Here is an 18,997-nt window from a genome sequence, read left to right on the forward strand (position 1 = left end):
GTAGCGGCCCCACGTGGTCTCGTATACCTTGACCTGACGTCACAGATTCTTACCGACATACTTGAGACCGGAAGTGGGGTGTTTCATGTACTACAACCCGGTATGGAGTGGTTGAATTTGAAAACAAACTTTCACAGTGTAATAAAACAACTCGTGAGAATAAATAAAGACATGTCTGGCTATTCTGTATACAACACATTATTTTTAAAATGAAGAAACCTTCACTCTCAAATAAGTCCATTCATATTGTCTACAATATTTCTACATGTATTCATGCAGGAAATATATGCACGAGAAACAAATAAATTGAAATCCTCAAAGATAAATAAGATTTTAAATTTATTTAAACTTAATTTGATGCTTAAAAAGAGAATTATATTAATTTGTTCTGACACGTATATTAAACCTAGCTTGATAATATTTGTATATATGTTTTACGTAATGTTCTTCACACTTTCATAATAATTTCACATTGTAAATAATAAAATACGTGGGTAAATTCATAATTGGCAAGTTTATAAGGAAAATGTCCAAGAGTTAGTTATAAAAGTTACTTATTTGCGTCCGCCAAACGGCGCAGCGCGAAGTGGCGTGTATCTTATTATATTATTTTTAATAAAATAAAGAAAGAGTGTTTCCCAAAGATGTTTATATCACATTGTTGCAAAGCTCAACAGTATATGTAGCTTGGTAGTTGAATAGTTTTAAAACATTTATGATAGTTTTTTATAAAATTAATACATAACCGAGCAATAAAATAATATAATGATTTGTATTTCAAGCTTCAAAATTAAAGTTGTGCATTTGAAATTAACATAAGTGTAAGTATTTCACACAAAACATATTTAAAACCGAGTGGAAAATCTGATATATAAATTTAATATTTATTATATCATTTACAATTATTACAATGTACATTATATTATAAATAAGGTAAAACTAGTAACAATTTGTCTAAACACATTTCCGACCACAGTGTTCACATTAGTGCACTAACAATAGCTAAATAAATTACACGTTTTAAACAGATCTTGATAACATTTTCGTTATAGCGCAAGAGTATTCAAGTTTACTAATCATCAATACTATTATATACAAATCTAAATATACCTGTAAGTGTGTGCGTGCTTGTGTGTTACCCAATCACGTAAAAACTACTGGACCGATTATACTGACATATATAATAGACATCCTTGGGATCCCTGGGTGACATGCAAACCAATTCTTACTTTGGAAATCCCCCCGGGCAACGCCCCAATAGTCTCTAAAGTTGCTAAACATCCCATCTTGGTTGCATTACAGCAAACAAATATTATTAATTTGTTAAATTTAAGATTTACTTTGTGAAAGATCATATTAAATTTAATCTAAAATGTTCAGTTTAAACACTGTTTTATGACAGCACAGCCATAATTTAACCACTGTTTTCAATTTGTTTATATTTATTGTCTTGATAGGATAGAGTAAGCTTGATAGTAAGAAAAATCTTGAAATTTCTTGAATATATGCAATTTAACACACACACACACACACACACACACACAGGCGCGCGCGCGCGCGCGCCTGTGTGTGTGTGATATACATACTTGATCGGAGCAAGGAAAAAATCAAGACTGGAGTAAATTACAATGGCCGTACACTCTAACACGAAATGCTCAGACACGTGCAAAGCCTACGAAATTGCGTGCGAAGCCGCGAATAACTGCTAGTAAAATAATAAAGCCTTATGATAGTAATAAATAAAAAAGTATGATTTTTAAGCCTTTTGATGGTAATAAATTAAAATATATGATTTATAAGTTTTATATATTTACAAGTCTAAAATATTGAGTGATATTATTTTGAAAAGAGTTAATTATTAAGTGTTTATTAAGTTTTGATTTATAAACTATTACAAATACAAAATCTTTTCGAAAAAATGTGTTGTGTGTATAACACTTCTTCACTGTGAAACAATAATCAGAGCTTCAGGGTAGAAAGTGTGATGTGTGTTACAAGCTGGTTGTTATTAAGTCTAAAATATTGAGTGATATTAAGTCTAAAATTAATTATTAAGTGTTTATTAAGTTTTGATTTATAAACTTTTGATTTATAAAACTATCTTTTACAAATACAAAATCTTTTCGAAAAAATGTGTTGTGTGTATAACACTTCTTCACTGTGAAACAATAATCAGAGCTTCAGGGTAGAAAGTGTGATGTGGCTGTTACAAGCTGGTTGTTATTAAGTCTAAAATATTGAGTGATATTATTTTGAAAAGAGTTAATTATTAAGTGTTTATTAAGTTTTGATTTATAAACTATTACAAATACATAATCTTTTCGAAAAAATGTGTTGTGTGTATAACACTTCTTCACTGTGAAACAATAATCAGAGTTTCAGGGTATAAGTGTGATGTGGTTGTTACAAGCTGGTTGTTATTAAGTCTAAAATATTGAGTGATATTATTTTGAAAAGAGTTAATTATTAAGTGTTTATTAAGTTTTGATTTATAAACTATTACAAATACAAAATCTTTTCGAAAAAAATGTGTTGTGTGTATAACACTTCTTCACTGTGAAACAATAATCAGAGCTTCAGGGTAGAAAGTGTGATGTGGCTGTTACAAGCTGGTTGTTATTAAGTCTAAAATATTGAGTGATATTATTTTGAAAAGAGTTAATTATTAAGTGTTTATTAAGTTTTGATTTATAAACTATTACAAATACAAAATCTTTTCGAAAAAATGTGTTGTGTGTATAACACTTCTTCACTGTGAAACAATAATCAGATCAATTCACGAATGTGTGTGAGTAGTTACTGTTAATTAAGTCTAAAATATTGAGTGATATTATTTTGAAAAGAGTTAATTATTAAGTGTTTATTAAGTTTTGATTTATAAACTATTACAAATACATAATCTTTTCGAAAAAATGTGTTGTGTGTATAACACTTCTTCACTGTGAAACAATAATCAGAGTTTCAGGGTAGAAAGTGTGATGTGGTTGTTACAAGCTCTGTCTATGTAGGAACGTATTTCCAAATTATTATATTTTTATAATTTACATAAGACATTGTTGTTATTATTGTTTTTTTATTGTAAAATGACTTTTGGGATTTTGCTGTTCGAGTTGAGTTAAATAGAATAACAATTATTTCTGTACAATTTATACTTATTCATTAAATTTATCTTTGATTTTATATAAAAGAGTTTATAATTTTGTATTTAAGTAATGATGTGCTTATTTTAACTAGTCTATTTGTTTTTGATACAAAACTGTGATGTGTTTTTTCTGCAATAATATGAAAACGAATTATAAAAAGGCAATAAATTTACAAAATGATTTAACATTAACGTTATAGCCCGAAAGCACCCTCACTATCTGTAACACTTGAAACAATCGCAACTTGAGGCAGAGTTTTAAGTAAAAAGTCTCTCAATCCCTGAAAAGGGTGCACTCGGTGAACCTATGAAAAATAAATAAACAGAGGAAGGAAAGCGGAGAAAATTCTACCCCCACCACAGACCTCCTCGCCGCTTCGCCACTAGAGCCGCAACGCGATAAAAATATACCAACAAAAAGCATATCAAAGACAGAGAATAAACAAAAAACAAAAATGGCGGCACGGCAATGCAAATCAGTTCCCCACCACTCATAAAAAGTGAGAGAGTTTTCCTTTGAGAGTGTGGCGAGGGGAAGGGTGGGGAGGGTGAAGTGGCCGGAGGGTGGGGGTAATGGAGCGTTGCTAGGATACAATGCCCTACTCTGATGTCTTGATGGGACATGGCCTGCCACGGCCGTGGACACTATACCTACTACTTGTACTATCAGACCAGACCTACACTTGACTGTCTACCGCCCTTTGATATACTCGTATACTCCTCAGCTGCCTTTGTCACAGTCTTAGCTTAATCTGACTAAAAACCGTACATTTCGGACAATTTCAATAGAAAAGTATATATTTTTAAATGTGTAATGTATGTATGTGTGTATAAGGTTTTTATTCTATACGTAGCTTAAGTCTAATTAAAGTTTCGAAGCAACGAAACATTATTTTAAGAATCCCTAAATTAACGTGATGGAAAAATAAATTTACAAATAGTTTACACTTACAATGAATACTCAGATTCTAATCAACCGTTCAAGTAATTAGCCTAGGTTATAAATTTACAAATGGTAGTTACTCGTAAAAACCTCAAGAAACCCAGTTATAATGATTTAGTAGTTATATCAAAAGCACCCCTTGAATTATTTAAAAAATAATGTTATAATTACATCATAGTTCTCTACACAATGCTATTTTTTTATCCAGCACAAAAAATAGAAAATTGATATAGAACTCATACTATGCGTAATATTTATAGCATAAAAACACGGCGTATCTACTGCAATGCGAATCCCCCCGTGTATCTATATTGCGTCATCAACGCCGTGACGTTTTTCACCAAGGCAGGTACGTTCTAAGACCCAGCTGATGTAAAAATGGACGTTTTGTGTTTATATGTAAACTTCTAAAGCAATGCAATTTGAAATCTTAAATTAAATTATTTACGTTGAAAACTACAGTAAAAACAAATTAAATTTGATATTTCATGCTATAATAGTGAATGGAGTATGCATTTTACATTTCATGGACATTTTTAGATATTACTTGCACGGATATCAACTACATATTTTGTTGATCTCATTTTACAATATTACTAATTTAATGCCTCGAAGTAACCCTGATTTATGAACCGTACATTCTATGACATGTATTAAAACTGGAAGACACAAATTTAGCTTCAACATATGATTTCTATAGGTTTTTGTTATTGTGTAGATGGCGGACATTTAGGTATTTTATCTTCTTGTAGAATATGATTGGTTATAAGTTTAATTAAATTTCATTTTTATACTTGCATACCATAATAATATTTTGACTTAATTTATCAAACGACCTCTAATCTAATCTAGGTAAAACAATGTGCCTTGTTTTACATTAGTACAATTTAAGATATCAAATCAACCCTGATTTTTTTAAAGGCTATGTATATAGCCTTAATCGGAATGAATAGCAGACTTCAGTGAATATGAAGGTAGCAAGAATTTCCTTATCATTATTAGACTTTAATATAAATACGCTTCAGTTCTCTTTGGTGATTCTTAACTCAAATTTCACCAACGTACTTATTGTGAACTCGAAGATGATGAGGACTTACCAGAGTGGTGATGGAGGTCCAAGTCCCGCTTCCTCTTGATGCTATTGCCATTGGGGTCCTGATGGTGAGGATGTGGGTGCGGGATACCCAGGATTCCGTTGATGGAGTAACGGTCATGCTGGGAGCTGGGGGCGTGCGTGATGACGCTGACGCTGCTGGGGGGCTGCTGAGGACTACTGCTACTGCTGACTCCAGCGCCTGCTCCCGCCGTCTGCTGCTGATGCACGTGCTTAGCCTTCTCGGCAGCCTTGTTCCTCACGATTCTGCAAGAGGTATTCAAAGAGTTACAAAAAAGATCCTTTTTACAGTAACCCTGCTAATATCTGCTGAACCCAATGTCTCCTGTATCGACTACTGATGTTGCTTTGTGATTCAGATAACCGAAGAACTATTTCTATGAACTTATGTGAACTGACGGTAATGAGTTATGCGCAAACATTGCTCATAAGGTCATTAATAAGGCCATCCCTGAAATTGAGGGACTATAACACTGTAAGACAAGTATGACGTATGACGTATGATGATTACTTTTGTAGCTGTCAAGAAAGTAGTATAGTTTAATGTATGTGAATATTATAGAACTAGGTACATGACAATTCACAACTTTTAAAAATATAAAGCAGTTGTTATTTCGGTTTGCATCATTCCACCGATCGAAGGATTTACCAGTAGGAAATGTGTTAATATATTAAAAAAACAGATTTTCCAATTGGGAACCAGCTTGATAGTGTGGGCGCGGGTGGAGTGGAATGGGGTGAGTCGTGTCGGACCGGAAGCAGCAATGATTGAGCGCTAATCAAGTCTAATGAGTACCGGAAGTCAACAGGTGTCACGTGCCCCTCCTCCACCCCTGGACAGCGGTATGTACACACGATTAATTTGATGTATATCCACTGCATATCACGCCTAGTACGTCTCATTTAAACTTGTTTATGCATAGAAAATTAAAATAAACAAGACACCTTATCAATACAAACATTGTAAGAGTTACCAATTATGACATATTCGTAAGTGGCATAAATATTTCGAAAACCTTAAGTACTTAAACTTAGTTCCTTTTGAAAGTCAAACCACATGATAAGACAATTAAGAATATTTTTAACCATAATTTACACATTTTTTGTAATTTTTTACAGAAAACTTAGCTTTATTCATCACACCGATCATCTCTGTGCAGAATAATTTCCATCACTTGGTGAATGTCTGCATTAAGTATCAGTATAAAAGTAATCTTTGAAACAAGGTTCTCAAACAACAGCCAAAATTATTGCTAGGAATAAACACGTAAAAATACAAGACAGAAAAGTCTCACTATGGAATAACATTCTTAAAGCTATCCGACGTCCAGACCTAGGAACTACCATTGACTTAGTGTAACGTTGGCGAGTTCTGTTTGGTAGCGTAGTTACTATACTCAGCGATATGACTAGGCTTGGACTTTTTTGGTTACAGAGTTTTGTAATGAAATGTCAACAGTTCCGGTTAACGAGATGGAAATTAGAAGGGCGTGATTTAAATTTAAATGAAGGGTTGTTATCACAAAAGCCACGAGTTATTCAAGACAACTCTAAAGACGCGTGTCATATGTTTTCATTGAATGTAAATAACGTAATAATATTTTCCACATTCCAATGTGTAACCTTAATCTTACTTTTTAGCTTTATGCGACTGGGTATATTGGATAACATCCAAGCTTTCCGACTATCACACGGTGTCGAAATATTGTTAACAAAATTAAATTCTTGGAATATTTCGCCATTACTGCGATGTTAAAACGTGTTCTGACAATGTTTCCGGAGCAGACTAGAACACTAAAGTGTGATAAACTTGTATGTTTTGGTACTGACACAGTCACACTGCTGTACTCTGCCAGAGAGAGATAGTGTGGAGGGGGGTCGTGTTGTGTGAGGGACGAAGTACGGAGAGCGAGCAATGTGACTAGCCATTGACTAATGGTACAGGTGCTTCGCTGTGGTTTACAATCTGTCCCAGCTTTTATCGTCCGTCCTCGGTCCCATTTATTACTTCCGCTGCGATCCACCGATAGCCGTGTCTTTCATAGGCATTGGAAACGCGACAAAAACAGAATGCTTTTTATGTTCCTGTGGCAAACGCCTTATTGATTCGCTTTGCCAGATAGAATCGCTGGAGAGCTGTAAATATAAAAATAATACTTATCCAGCGAGAGAAACTCGTTATTGATATTAACGAGTTATGTGCCGTAATTGTATAAATGTGATTAAGCCAGGCCTGTGTGATGAGTGGCTTTATAATTATACGAGCTAATGATAGTTCTTACAGGAGCACTAAAGGGGGAAGAATGCTGACCATGCGTCGTGGCCACAATAATTCATGGCTAGAACACCACTTTAAAATTTTGTTTGGAGTAATGATTAGAACCATATATTACAAAGCAATTAAATCGTAGCTGTACGATATTTTAAATGCAAATCTAAAAATATAGAGTTATGAAGTTAGAGTTAAAAAAAGTTATGAAGTAAATGTTAGTCAATTTGAGAGAAAAAATTGATAATAATCATCAAGTTAAGTTAATCCATCAAAGTACCGTTAAGCAAATAAGTTATTGGGTATAATAGTAATTTTATTTCATACTATAATTCCTTACGGAATCATCTACTAACGGTTTAATCATTCATGCAACTTTTATTTTGATATAATGACTATATAACTATTCATCGTTCAGTTCTTATCAGTCAGTCCATGAGGACGGTCGTACAGATAAGCCGCTCGTGATTGTGCAATCTGGTCGGCCTGCCCGTCTTGTCCTGTGCGGTACTTATCCTGTGCGGTACCTTTTCTTAAAGTAATTATCCTTAAAACTGTGTCATAAACTTTATTTTTTTTTTCGTGTGTGAATTTTCGTTAGTATTGATGAAGTTTATTTTTAGTTTGGACTAAAGTTATTTTTGGATTACTAATTATCATTTTAAATCAGGCTTTCCGTTATTTTTTTAGTTTTTTTTTTTACTGTACAGTTAAGTAACTTACAATTACTTACATTTTTATCATGAATTGCGGTAAATGTAGCCGAGACATATCCATTGCTAAAGATGCAGCAAAGTGTGTGGAGTGCGGTCTCAGTTTTCATGTAACGTGTTGTCGCATTCGGACTTTGGCAAAGTTGACATCTATGTCGGCCCGAAATCTGGCCTCGTGGAAGTGTGACGATTGTTCGCAGGATTCATCCTCAGTGGCAAGTCATAAGTCGGACTCGGTCGATCCAAATATTTCTGACATTCTTTTGGCAATACAAAAAGAAATTGCTGTAAGCCAAGCTGCAAATAGAGACGGTTTTAGCGCAATTGCGTGCATGTGTGCGTGTGCGTGATTGGTGTGTGTGTGTGTGTGTGTGTGTGTGTGTGTGTGTGTGTGTGTGTGTTTAGTGTGTGTGCGTGGGTGTGCAGTGTGTGGTCCAAGTCTCTCTCTACTTATATCGGCTAATTTTTAATTAAGTCTTTCTGATTGCTCTTTTTTATGTAAGTTACAAGTTTTTATAAATTACATTTTTAAGTCTTCAAATTATATTTTCTAAATAAGTATATTCCTTTCAAATTTTAGATTATTTATTAACTGAATTTGCTCATGTATTCCATGCTCTGGCCTTGTATAGTTTATTTTAGAGTTTAAATCTTCATTTCTCATTTGTTAATGAAAATGTTTTTATTAATGACAATTCATTTTCTTATTTTAATTTAAGTTTTTTGTGTGTTATTGGTAGTGCAGACTGAGGAACTCGTTTCCCCACACACAGGCTGATGCCCATGTGGGGATAATTTCCTATAAGATTTTTGTTATGTATTATATTTAATTCTGTACATAAATTTTGGAAATAAATAAATAAATATCAATCAATCAATCAATCATTCTCTGTAAGTAAATCCAATCAAAATAAGGTTTGAAAATAGTCAAGGAATGAAGCTAAACACGATGGTTTTAATTGAGTATAGACTTACACAAAATAAACAAAAGGTGGTATATAGTCTGCGGTATCATTAATGCGTAAATTCCGTAAATTTCGTAAATGAACTTTTATACTTTGCTTCGATTTAAAATTAAATTAATTATGAAATAAAAATTAAATTATATGCATTTAAATAAATGTACATAAATGGTAGTATAACTAAAACAGGGGTATACACCTATTGTTCGTTTTGAGCTCGAATCAGCAATTATTATCTTTTATATTACCGTAACTCTAATCAAGGCTAATCTAAATGAAATATAAATTTGTATCATATTTAAAAGTTTCACAGGCAATCAAATTTTTATATCAGATCGTACTGTATGGCACACTTCATAATGTATTCTAAAATGTTTGAACACTCACACCACATTTCCAACACATCTAAACTTACAACATTGTTCATACATTCGAGTCTCATTCATCCTTCGCCAATTTTAACCCACTTCTAGTGCTGGAGTCAGTCATCGAATTGGGCGGTCTCCAAGTTAAACGCTAGAAACTCGTCAACACTTTAGAATGCATTTGATCATAAAGCGTTTCAAACAAACTTTTGATGCCTTGGGTGTTTGGGAATTTTTTTACAGGATTGGACAAATCTGTTGATGAAATGAACAACTGCCTGGAAGGCAAGTGCTCATAAACCACCGATATGTGTCTTCCCAACACTGTTCTCTGTATATACCCGGTTCCCCGACACGGTCGGTCGAGGGCAAGCTGTATTTAACTGATGCAGGTTGGTGTAATTTCTCAATCATTATAATGAATCTCAATTATGCTAAAATGATTAACCGCCCTGATTAAAAATGCAAACCCCTTCTCCGAGGCCGCGGCGACCAAAGCGCGTGCATCCCATTCACGTGCCGGTTAAGCGTGACCGAAATTAAATGACAATCGGGCAACCCGATATTTATTTTCGCCCATATTAAAAACATGTCCACGCCGTAATGGATTATGTGAGTCTCGTCCGACCCTCGGTTCCGGCACGCGGCCGACAGGCGTACGCACGTCCCCCGCACACGCGCGCGCGCGCTCGCTCGCTACTTCTCTATTAAACATGTATCACCCACTGGAGACCATTTCATTAATCAAAGCGCCGCAACTTTTTGTGTCTCCGCCTTGATTTATGGAACTGTGAAATTTGCCATTTTTCAGAAATGCATTAGCCCATTTTCAATAATGACGGTGGCCACTGCTCAGTCCGGACAGCCACTGGCCACTGCAGGTCCCCGTTTCTCTTTGAGACTGTCTTTAGCCAGTATGTTATCCCATCTCTCTTTCAAGTAGTCCGGGGTTGAATTGTTTGCAATACTCTCATAGATTGAGAAACAATATTACGAGCAGAAAAGCCAAAAAATGTCAGATTGTGGAGTACGCTCACTGGATCTCGAAATTAAAATGGGGTCCTCTAAAGACAATACATGTACATATTTTTGCAGTAATGTTCCCAAGTAGACTATATACAAAGTATAAACATCGAAAAACTCAGTATTGTGTTTAAAAATTCTTCACTAACATTAAAAAGAAACCAGAAACAAATATTAGAAGGCGACAAAACCATTAACAACGGACTTCTTTTTTTTAATTTTAACGTACTTTTAGTAAATTAGGTTTATTATAAAACTTACACTAATCTTTGTCATTTTAATGGTGCAAACTTAACGTTTCCATATAAATCTAAGCCATATACGTATTATTCTTATAAATATTCGTTACTCTCCCGTGTTCTTTCTGAAACCTGAAATAACGTCTTATAAGCTTAAAAAAGGTCCTGATAAGAACAAACTCAATTTTAAAATTTGATTACAATATCAGATTTACATACAAATGTTTTACAAACGCAAACACAGACACGCTGTACACAGAGCAAAACAGTAATATACTTTATATTATATTCCTTTGTTTATTTTGACCCGAAAAATTCTGTAGTACACTGTAAAGAAAATAATTTCTGTAACATTCACAATCAAATATGTTTGCACTAGCAAATATGTTCATCGAAATTTTATACATTTTGCACTTATATTCGTCCTTATATTTGAAGTGACAGGATTATGCATTTCTTTCAAATAATTCACAGCTAATATCTCAGCGTTAATAAAGGACCAATACAGGATTCCGTTTAAAGTCATTAGAAGAAGGCAATACACCTTAACTCAATTACACGCATTTTTAACATTTAAAAGTTATTTAACACCTCTCCCCACTTGTTAAAGTCTCAGTACCACTCTAGTCTCAGGTGGCTGGGAACAAAACATTAAGGGTTTATGTTTAAGTCTGTAGCGGTTAACCACTTAAAAGTTTGGACCGGTTGAACAGTAATACAGCACGGCGGTGCGGGGCGGGCGGGGCGAGTTTAAAGTTAAAACATGGAAATAAAACCAAAGTTCGCTTCACCCGCTTAGGGAGCCATAGAGAAGTGCATGACTCCCTCGGGAGCAGTTTTCATAAACTTGTCCCTCTCCGTGCCCCTCTCGCAGTATTTTCCCCAAAACGACCGTTCCCCCAGTGCGATCTTTCTTGTTGGCGAACTACTTGAAAAAGTTGGAAGACGTCGCACTGGCAGCTAACCGCCTCTTAAATAAATAGTTGCTATTATTCAAGCCCTGCCCCGCTCACCCCCACCCCCACCGCCCAGCACGGCTACCCTCCAAATCTTCCTGTCGAAATCGAGGGAATATTTCTTGGCCGAGAGATCTCATTCTTTACGCCCCGCTGTGGCCCGGGGGAAAGTTTCTTTTGGCCGTTTACTAACGTGGTTGACCACAAAATTTGTCTGGTCACTGATTTATTTGAAGATGACCGTTAACTCTGTTTATCATACGTTACTGGGTCATATTGCTACAGCAATGAAATTGCAAAGTATAATACTAGATTTACAATATTTTATAGGATAACTTAGGAAATAAAGTCTAAGTTTTAATCAATCGATGTTGAATTTTAAAAGTTAAATGACAATATAAAACTGTTGAAACTCAGATACGTAAATAATGGTAATTTTAAAAATACCTACGTCTTCCCATGAAATCTATGCAAATTCATTGAAGATTGTGCGGTTTGATTTCAGACAGAAATGTAGTTCTTCAATATTGTGGAATTATATTATGTAACATTATTCGAACGTAGCTACGTAAAATATTTTTTCCAAAGTTGGTTTTTTTACAATGGAAGATTTGTGAGGTAACAGGATTTTTCCAAACAGTTTCTATAGTTCAGTGATACAAGAAATGACTCTTTAAATAGTTTTATTTGACTGAGTAACTTACTGGTACTTAACTAAAATATATACATTACTTGATTAATATAAATGACACTTAATTCTTCGATTTAAGTTTATTATTGGTGGTAGTTAATTTGAAAAAATAAAAGGGTTTCTGACATTAGCCATCGAAATATTAAAAAAATAGAACACTGGTTCATGGGTTCATCCATCCACTTCTTCAGGTGGAAAAGACTTCGTGTATAACGTTCGGCACACGCAAAAAACAAATAATAAAATTTTTTTATAGCTGAAGAAGTGGACGGATTTCAATTCTCGTAACGTAGTGTATTTTATTTTTAATTTAAACTCATTACTCTAATTTAAAGTTAAGAGGAGTTTATGGACCCACTTTGAATAGGTTAAAAATAATGTGAATAACTATATTGAAAGCCAATGAATACTTTTGAATGGAAATTACTATTACCTGGTTTATCTCTGAAAATATTTTTTCTTTTGGCATTTCTTATCATGGATATAATTTTTATTAAAAAAAAAAAAAAAAAAAAAAAAAAAAAACTAGACGGCATTTCTCTTTTTAGTCTCGCAGCGTCTTATATAACATTACTTTTCTTTGAGGTAATAGAACATCTGTAACTATGTAGACTAATAATTCATAAGTGGTGTACGTCTGTATAAGTCTTGAGAATTTGAGGCATCTATAATCTTGAAGTACGATATTCATTCAACGGAATTCAAAGACAATTTGCGTTCACCTAAACCACTCATTATATTAAGTAATAACCACTCGTTATTAGTGATTCATGCTAACAAAAGCAGTCAAATTTGTGTTCTATTTATCAGTTATCAATGAATTGAAACAATTCTTTGTTTAAAATTTGCTATCGACGATGGAAGTGAAATGTATGAAAATGTATAGCACTACGTTTCCAGGATGTAAATCTATCCTCATCGTCAGGTGAGAATATAATTAGAATATCAAAGTTAGAACATGTAGCAATAGACTGCCACTAAAAATCTATAATCCGAGTAGTTACGGGTATGTTTCAACCATTTTCTTAATTATTTTCTTTTATTTCATTTTTAGTAGCAGTTCATTGTTGAACATTCTAACTTTGAAAGGATAAGTTAACGTCCTGTGATCCTTTCAAACCTTCCATCGTCAATAACAAACTTCACACAACGAATTCTGACTTTGATGTACGAATTATCTTCTCACCTGACGAAGAGGATAGATTTCAATCCTCGAAACGTTGTTTTAAGATTTGAAACAGTCCGCAAGTCTGCTTTCTACATCCACCATAGAAATAATGGCTAGAAAACATCACGACTAATTGTGCGATCGTAACTCTAAGGTACATATCAACCGATGAAAGTGGTCGGTTATTAGGTAGGCAAATGCCTAACGGAACTCTCCCCGTGGTTGACCGTATCTCATGTTATCTTGTCGCAGTATTGTTGCGTGGATGGGAATGCATAATTCAGTTTTACTTATCAAACATCTGTAATTTATTGCTGGTCAGCAGAGTATTATCAGATGCTAGCAGAACTCACGTTACTTAAGAACTATGGCTGTACCATGAACTAAATATCCTCTCACTTTTGAAATATCGTTCAACAACCCATTAGAATGCATGTTTACTAGTATATGTAATTTATAAAGCGTTGATTTTTATGTAAAATATACAGACATGAAAATTCAAACTGCATAGGTCGATAATAGTTCTGGATTATAGCTAGATATTATATAGTTTATTGAGAAATGCACTATGATTGATTACTCCATGTTATTTTGTATTATCTCACACGTTTATTTATAACTTATGTTTATTATTGATATCTGTGTCTTGTTTTGTGAACTCTTGAGCCGCTGGGAAAGCAAAATATTACTTTGGGAAACTTACATAAGTACATAATTATATATTACATTTCCGGCAATGGTATAAGAGAATCACAAAACTAATTATAATGGCATAAAACAAAAATTGTATAAACAAATTTTAAACTCTTTATGGTGAGCGATCATTTATTTATTTGAAGATAAATTACTTTTTGGATAAATATATATATATATATATATATATATATATATATATATATATATATATATATATATATATATATATATATATAAGATAACTAATATGAACATTTATGAGCTTAGGCGATGCGATAAACGGGTTCGGCCTAGAGTATCAGATTAGACAAACTATGGACTACATGTCCACTATTGTCTTGGTGTACTTATCTACGGCTACATCTCCAGGGCTAGCACATACGACTGTACTAACGAGACCCGCGCAGACGGACCGTTGTAGTTGATCATTCTGCAGTATTTATCCACACAATCAACATCCAATTCTCACACTCCCCGCCCGTCTACTCGGGGAAGTAAACTCAGTATAATAGGCCTCAAGAATGTGCCGGTCCATCCTACCTGCCTGACACTCCCCGCAGTTTATGAAACTGTTTGTAACTTATGTGCCGGTATTGTCCTGGAGAAGCCTTTATCCCGACATAATGGACTCGAGGGCAGATGGACAGTGAATGGGGCGACAGGGGGTCGCAAGCTGGATGTGCGCTCGTGTGGGTGCCTGCGCGTGCGTCACTCCGCGACAAATGACGCGAGAAGCGTACACGTGCTGCGTATAATGTGATACTACGAACGTCGATTACTGTTCGAATCTGCTGTTTTGAGAGTCGGTAAGCTGAAATAGAAACAGCTCGCTCGGGCGGATAAACGAGAGTGTGGAGTCTTGTTCTGTAGCGGTTACAGTATTGGTGGGTTCGCAGTTTCCATGGTTTATTGTCACAGAAGCAGAACTCAAGATGTATCATTTCACTTTCTTCTCTACGTACAGCGTCGCTAAGGATATACTGTAGGAGATCTCCTGGAGGGACGCGATTTCATCAAACCCGATTTTGAATAAGTAGAAATTAAGTTTTCTGGAAACTCTAACGTAAATACCTCAAATCGTTCTCTTGAAATCTGGAGCGTTAACCTTTGCTTATGTTCAGTCAAAACCCATAGAGGAACAATATGCACCATCACCAGCAATCGTTATAGCATGCAACATTTAAAGTTTATTGCTTAATTTGTTCTCAATATTCTGCGGATAGAAAGACAAATGTTTCCAGTCCAATGAGAAATAAGCCTTGTTTATCCTCAGCCAAAATAAAACTAAATTTGTATAAATGTTTTAGTTTATTTCGAATTAAAGTCAGAAACCATGAGCTTCTTTCATATCTGTATAGAGACAAGCTACCGATAAAACGGAATATCGAAGGGCCCAAAGGACAGCATGTAACGAAACGTAACAAGAATACTCGTTATGGAGTTACTTCCAACTTTGCTAACCTATTGGTCCCAAAATAAATAGAGTTATACCTTCGACTAAGAGGAATCTATGTGCCAAGTAAGTGACCACTCAGATGGACAATGACAATATGTCAAGAAGGGATCTGTCAGATCCTTAATAAATATGTGTTTGTTACTTGCACATTAAAGTAACCTGCTGAGATCGTCTTTGTGGTTCACAGAGCTCAGAATAGTGAATTGTGAGGAAATCGTTATATATTGAATGCATGAAAAACGTCATATTAAGATTATTTAAAATCGATTTCGTTCAAATTTGGCACAGTTTTTATGCTCTAATTTATCCTAAAATATACCAGTTTTCTTATTTTCGACATGTGACTGATTGTAGGATCAGGTTTGTGGAGATTCCTAAAGAGAATATTTATTACTTTTTTAAGGTTTTTAGCGTGTTTTACCTTCCATAGTTATTAGGAAAATGGGATTTAAACGTTATACTTACTTACAACTAATTAAAGTCTTGGACTAGCCTTTAAAGTCCAATCTAAGGTAATATAAAATGCTCAATATTTAGAGATTTTTAAAACTACAATATCAGTATTGAGTAAGGCAGGTATCCAATTTTAATAGTACGTTTTCATAAACAACTGATATCTGAGAATTAAACTGAAAGGCATTAATAACATTTTTAGGATTTAGAATAAACTAAAAGAACAACATATAAAGAAATGTAACCATCTCAGTTTTTAATATAGTTAAAAGGGTTGACTCATCGATAGAACAATAAGTTAATAGTAGTTTATGGGAATTTAGTGAGTGAGCTCTCCATAACAAACTACGGTACTTATTTCTTAGATAAACTGTACATTTGCATGCCACATGTAATTAAAGTATAAAAAATTACATTATATTAAACAAATGCAATATTTTGTACGAAGTTGTAATATAAGAAAACCTTGAGACATTACAAGTCGAGTACATAAACCACATCATAATCCAAAGGCAATAAGGCACCCCAGTAAGGACAATCGAGCGGTAACAAATTGCAGTGGGGTGCATGATGTACAGCACGTCGTCTGGGAGTATGTTTTAACAGGCATTAGCCGGAAGTGGCGGCGCAGCTCCACCGCCGCTGCCGTGGCCCCGGGCACAAACAACCCCCGCTGAGATAATATCCAATAGAGCACTCAAAAGCGACCCCTCACAATCTCGTTAGTGGCCAATTGAGGCTCTTCCATGCTAAAATAATTATCCCAATATGTTAAGACCCTCAAGAGCTCTTCACTCGACCAATGAAATGTGTCGGGATTCCCGCTTGCCGGTATTACGCTGAGCCGCGCCTTTTGGTTTCGGAATCCTTGGCCAGACTGCAATTTGTTCTTTCAATTGGAACACAAAATATATTTTAACTCGTGTTTTTGAGTTGTTAAAATGGTTCAAACAACAAAGGTGTTTAACAACACAACAGAAATTTGAGTAAAATACGACATCGTAATGTTGAAAAAAAAACAAAGTCTAAAACAAAAATTGTTTTTGTACTTAAAATATAGTTAATGAAACAGTATGCAATATATGTAATTTTAATGCAAGATATTGAGCATTTCATATGCAATTGTTTAGGTACAGTATTACTCTCTGTGGCTAACATACTATACATCACTCTACTATAATACGAGCGAATTTCCAAATATGATGAAAACGAGTTTTTTTTTAACTCAATGTATTATAATATAATACACTAAAACAATAAACTATTAATCAATCTGTAGACTTATTTTATTTAGCGATGAGTTTGGCAATCACTACAACGCTTAAATATTCACAAAACATACCTTTAGTAATTACTTAATTCAACAAAGTTTCATTGAAGATTGCATGATAAGTTTATGTCACTGATGATAACTTACATTGTATGGAGTAATGAGTTGTTCAGGTAAAATGTGTGTGCTATAAGACATCCCGCATGTTTTGTGAGTCAAATCTGACGCTTTTATTTGCTTCACAACTCAGAATACAAAATTTTGGAGTTGGAGGCATACAATATTTGTAAACAAAGTTCTTGTTATAAACGTATGAGACATTAGGATGGTAATTAACTCATTCATAGATATGAGAGTGTATACTAGTATATAGTATTTTTAACTATGTAGTATATGCTGTGATCTGTATTTAAATGAGAAGATAATTAACAATTTATTCAATTAAAAGATTAAATTATAAGAATGTATCAAACAATGGTTTTAACATCGGGAACCTGATGTTTTAATCATTTTTAAAGATAATTATAAAATTAAAGTTCTAAAGTATAACCTGACACTACATAAATGTATAGAATAAATTTAGAGTCCGATAATAATCCATTATTGTACACAGATATAAAAGTTCGTAACCAATATTCATCCATAAAGGGTAAAGGTTCAATTATTTGGGACCTGAACGAAGGGGAATTAGTGAAACCACGACGCAAATGTTTGTTTTAACGGTGGAAATGAGATATAACTGCGTGAGAGGGAGGGGCAGACATTAGCATGTCCCCCAGCCGCGGATTACAGGGTAGACCGCAATGAGATTAGTGCGATGTTTCGCCTCCACCTCACACCAGCACCGCGCGAGGCTACTGGGATACCAGGATATAGCAGAGATTAGTGCGATGTTTCGCCTCCACCTCACACCAGCACCGCGCGAGGCTACTGGGATACCAGGATATAGCAGAGATTAGTGCGATGTTTCGCCTCCACCTCACACCAGCACCGCGCAAGGCTACTGGGCTACCAGGATATGGCAGAGATTAGCGTGATGTTTCACCTTCTTCTCACACCAGCACCGCACGAGGCTACTGGGCTACCATGATCTGGCAGAGATTAATGTGATTTTTTCGCCTCCACCTCACACCAGCACCGCGCGAGGCTACTGGGATACCAGGATATAGCAGAGATTAGTGCGATGTTTCGCCTCCACCTCACACCAGCACCGCGCAAGGCTACTGGGCTACCAGGATATGGCAGAGATTAGCGTGATGTTTCACCTTCTTCTCACACCAGCACCGCACGAGGCTACTGGGCTACCATGATCTGGCAGAGATTAATGTGATTTTTCGCATCCACCTCACACCAGCACCGTACTGGTTCCTGGGCTTTCAGGGTATGGCCGAGATTAGTGTGATGCGATGGTGTCCCGCGTCCACCTCGCTGTCTATCCATCTGAAGCGATCGCCCTCGAGATCTAGAGGCAGAGAAAAGTACTGGTATTCTACCTTGAACCCCGCAGTTTGGCATTGTGGGGTATTAATTTACTACG

General features: G+C 35.0%; 1 protein-coding gene across 7 annotated transcripts in view; it reads right to left on the minus strand.

Moving 5' to 3' along the window:
- Window positions 1-18,997, minus strand: part of LOC124359773 (paired box protein Pax-5) — a 181,550-nt gene that overhangs the window by 16,425 nt on the left and 146,128 nt on the right. For all 7 annotated transcript variants that reach the window (XM_046812790.1, XM_046812788.1, XM_046812789.1 and 4 more), the window contains one exon: window positions 5,183-5,445. In XM_046812790.1, the coding sequence (XP_046668746.1) occupies window positions 5,183-5,445 (263 nt within the window). The remainder of the gene's footprint in view (window positions 1-5,182; window positions 5,446-18,997) is intronic.

This window comes from Homalodisca vitripennis, chromosome 4 (assembly GCF_021130785.1).
Source record: "Homalodisca vitripennis isolate AUS2020 chromosome 4, UT_GWSS_2.1, whole genome shotgun sequence".
Lineage (NCBI taxonomy): Eukaryota > Metazoa > Arthropoda > Insecta > Hemiptera > Cicadellidae > Homalodisca > Homalodisca vitripennis.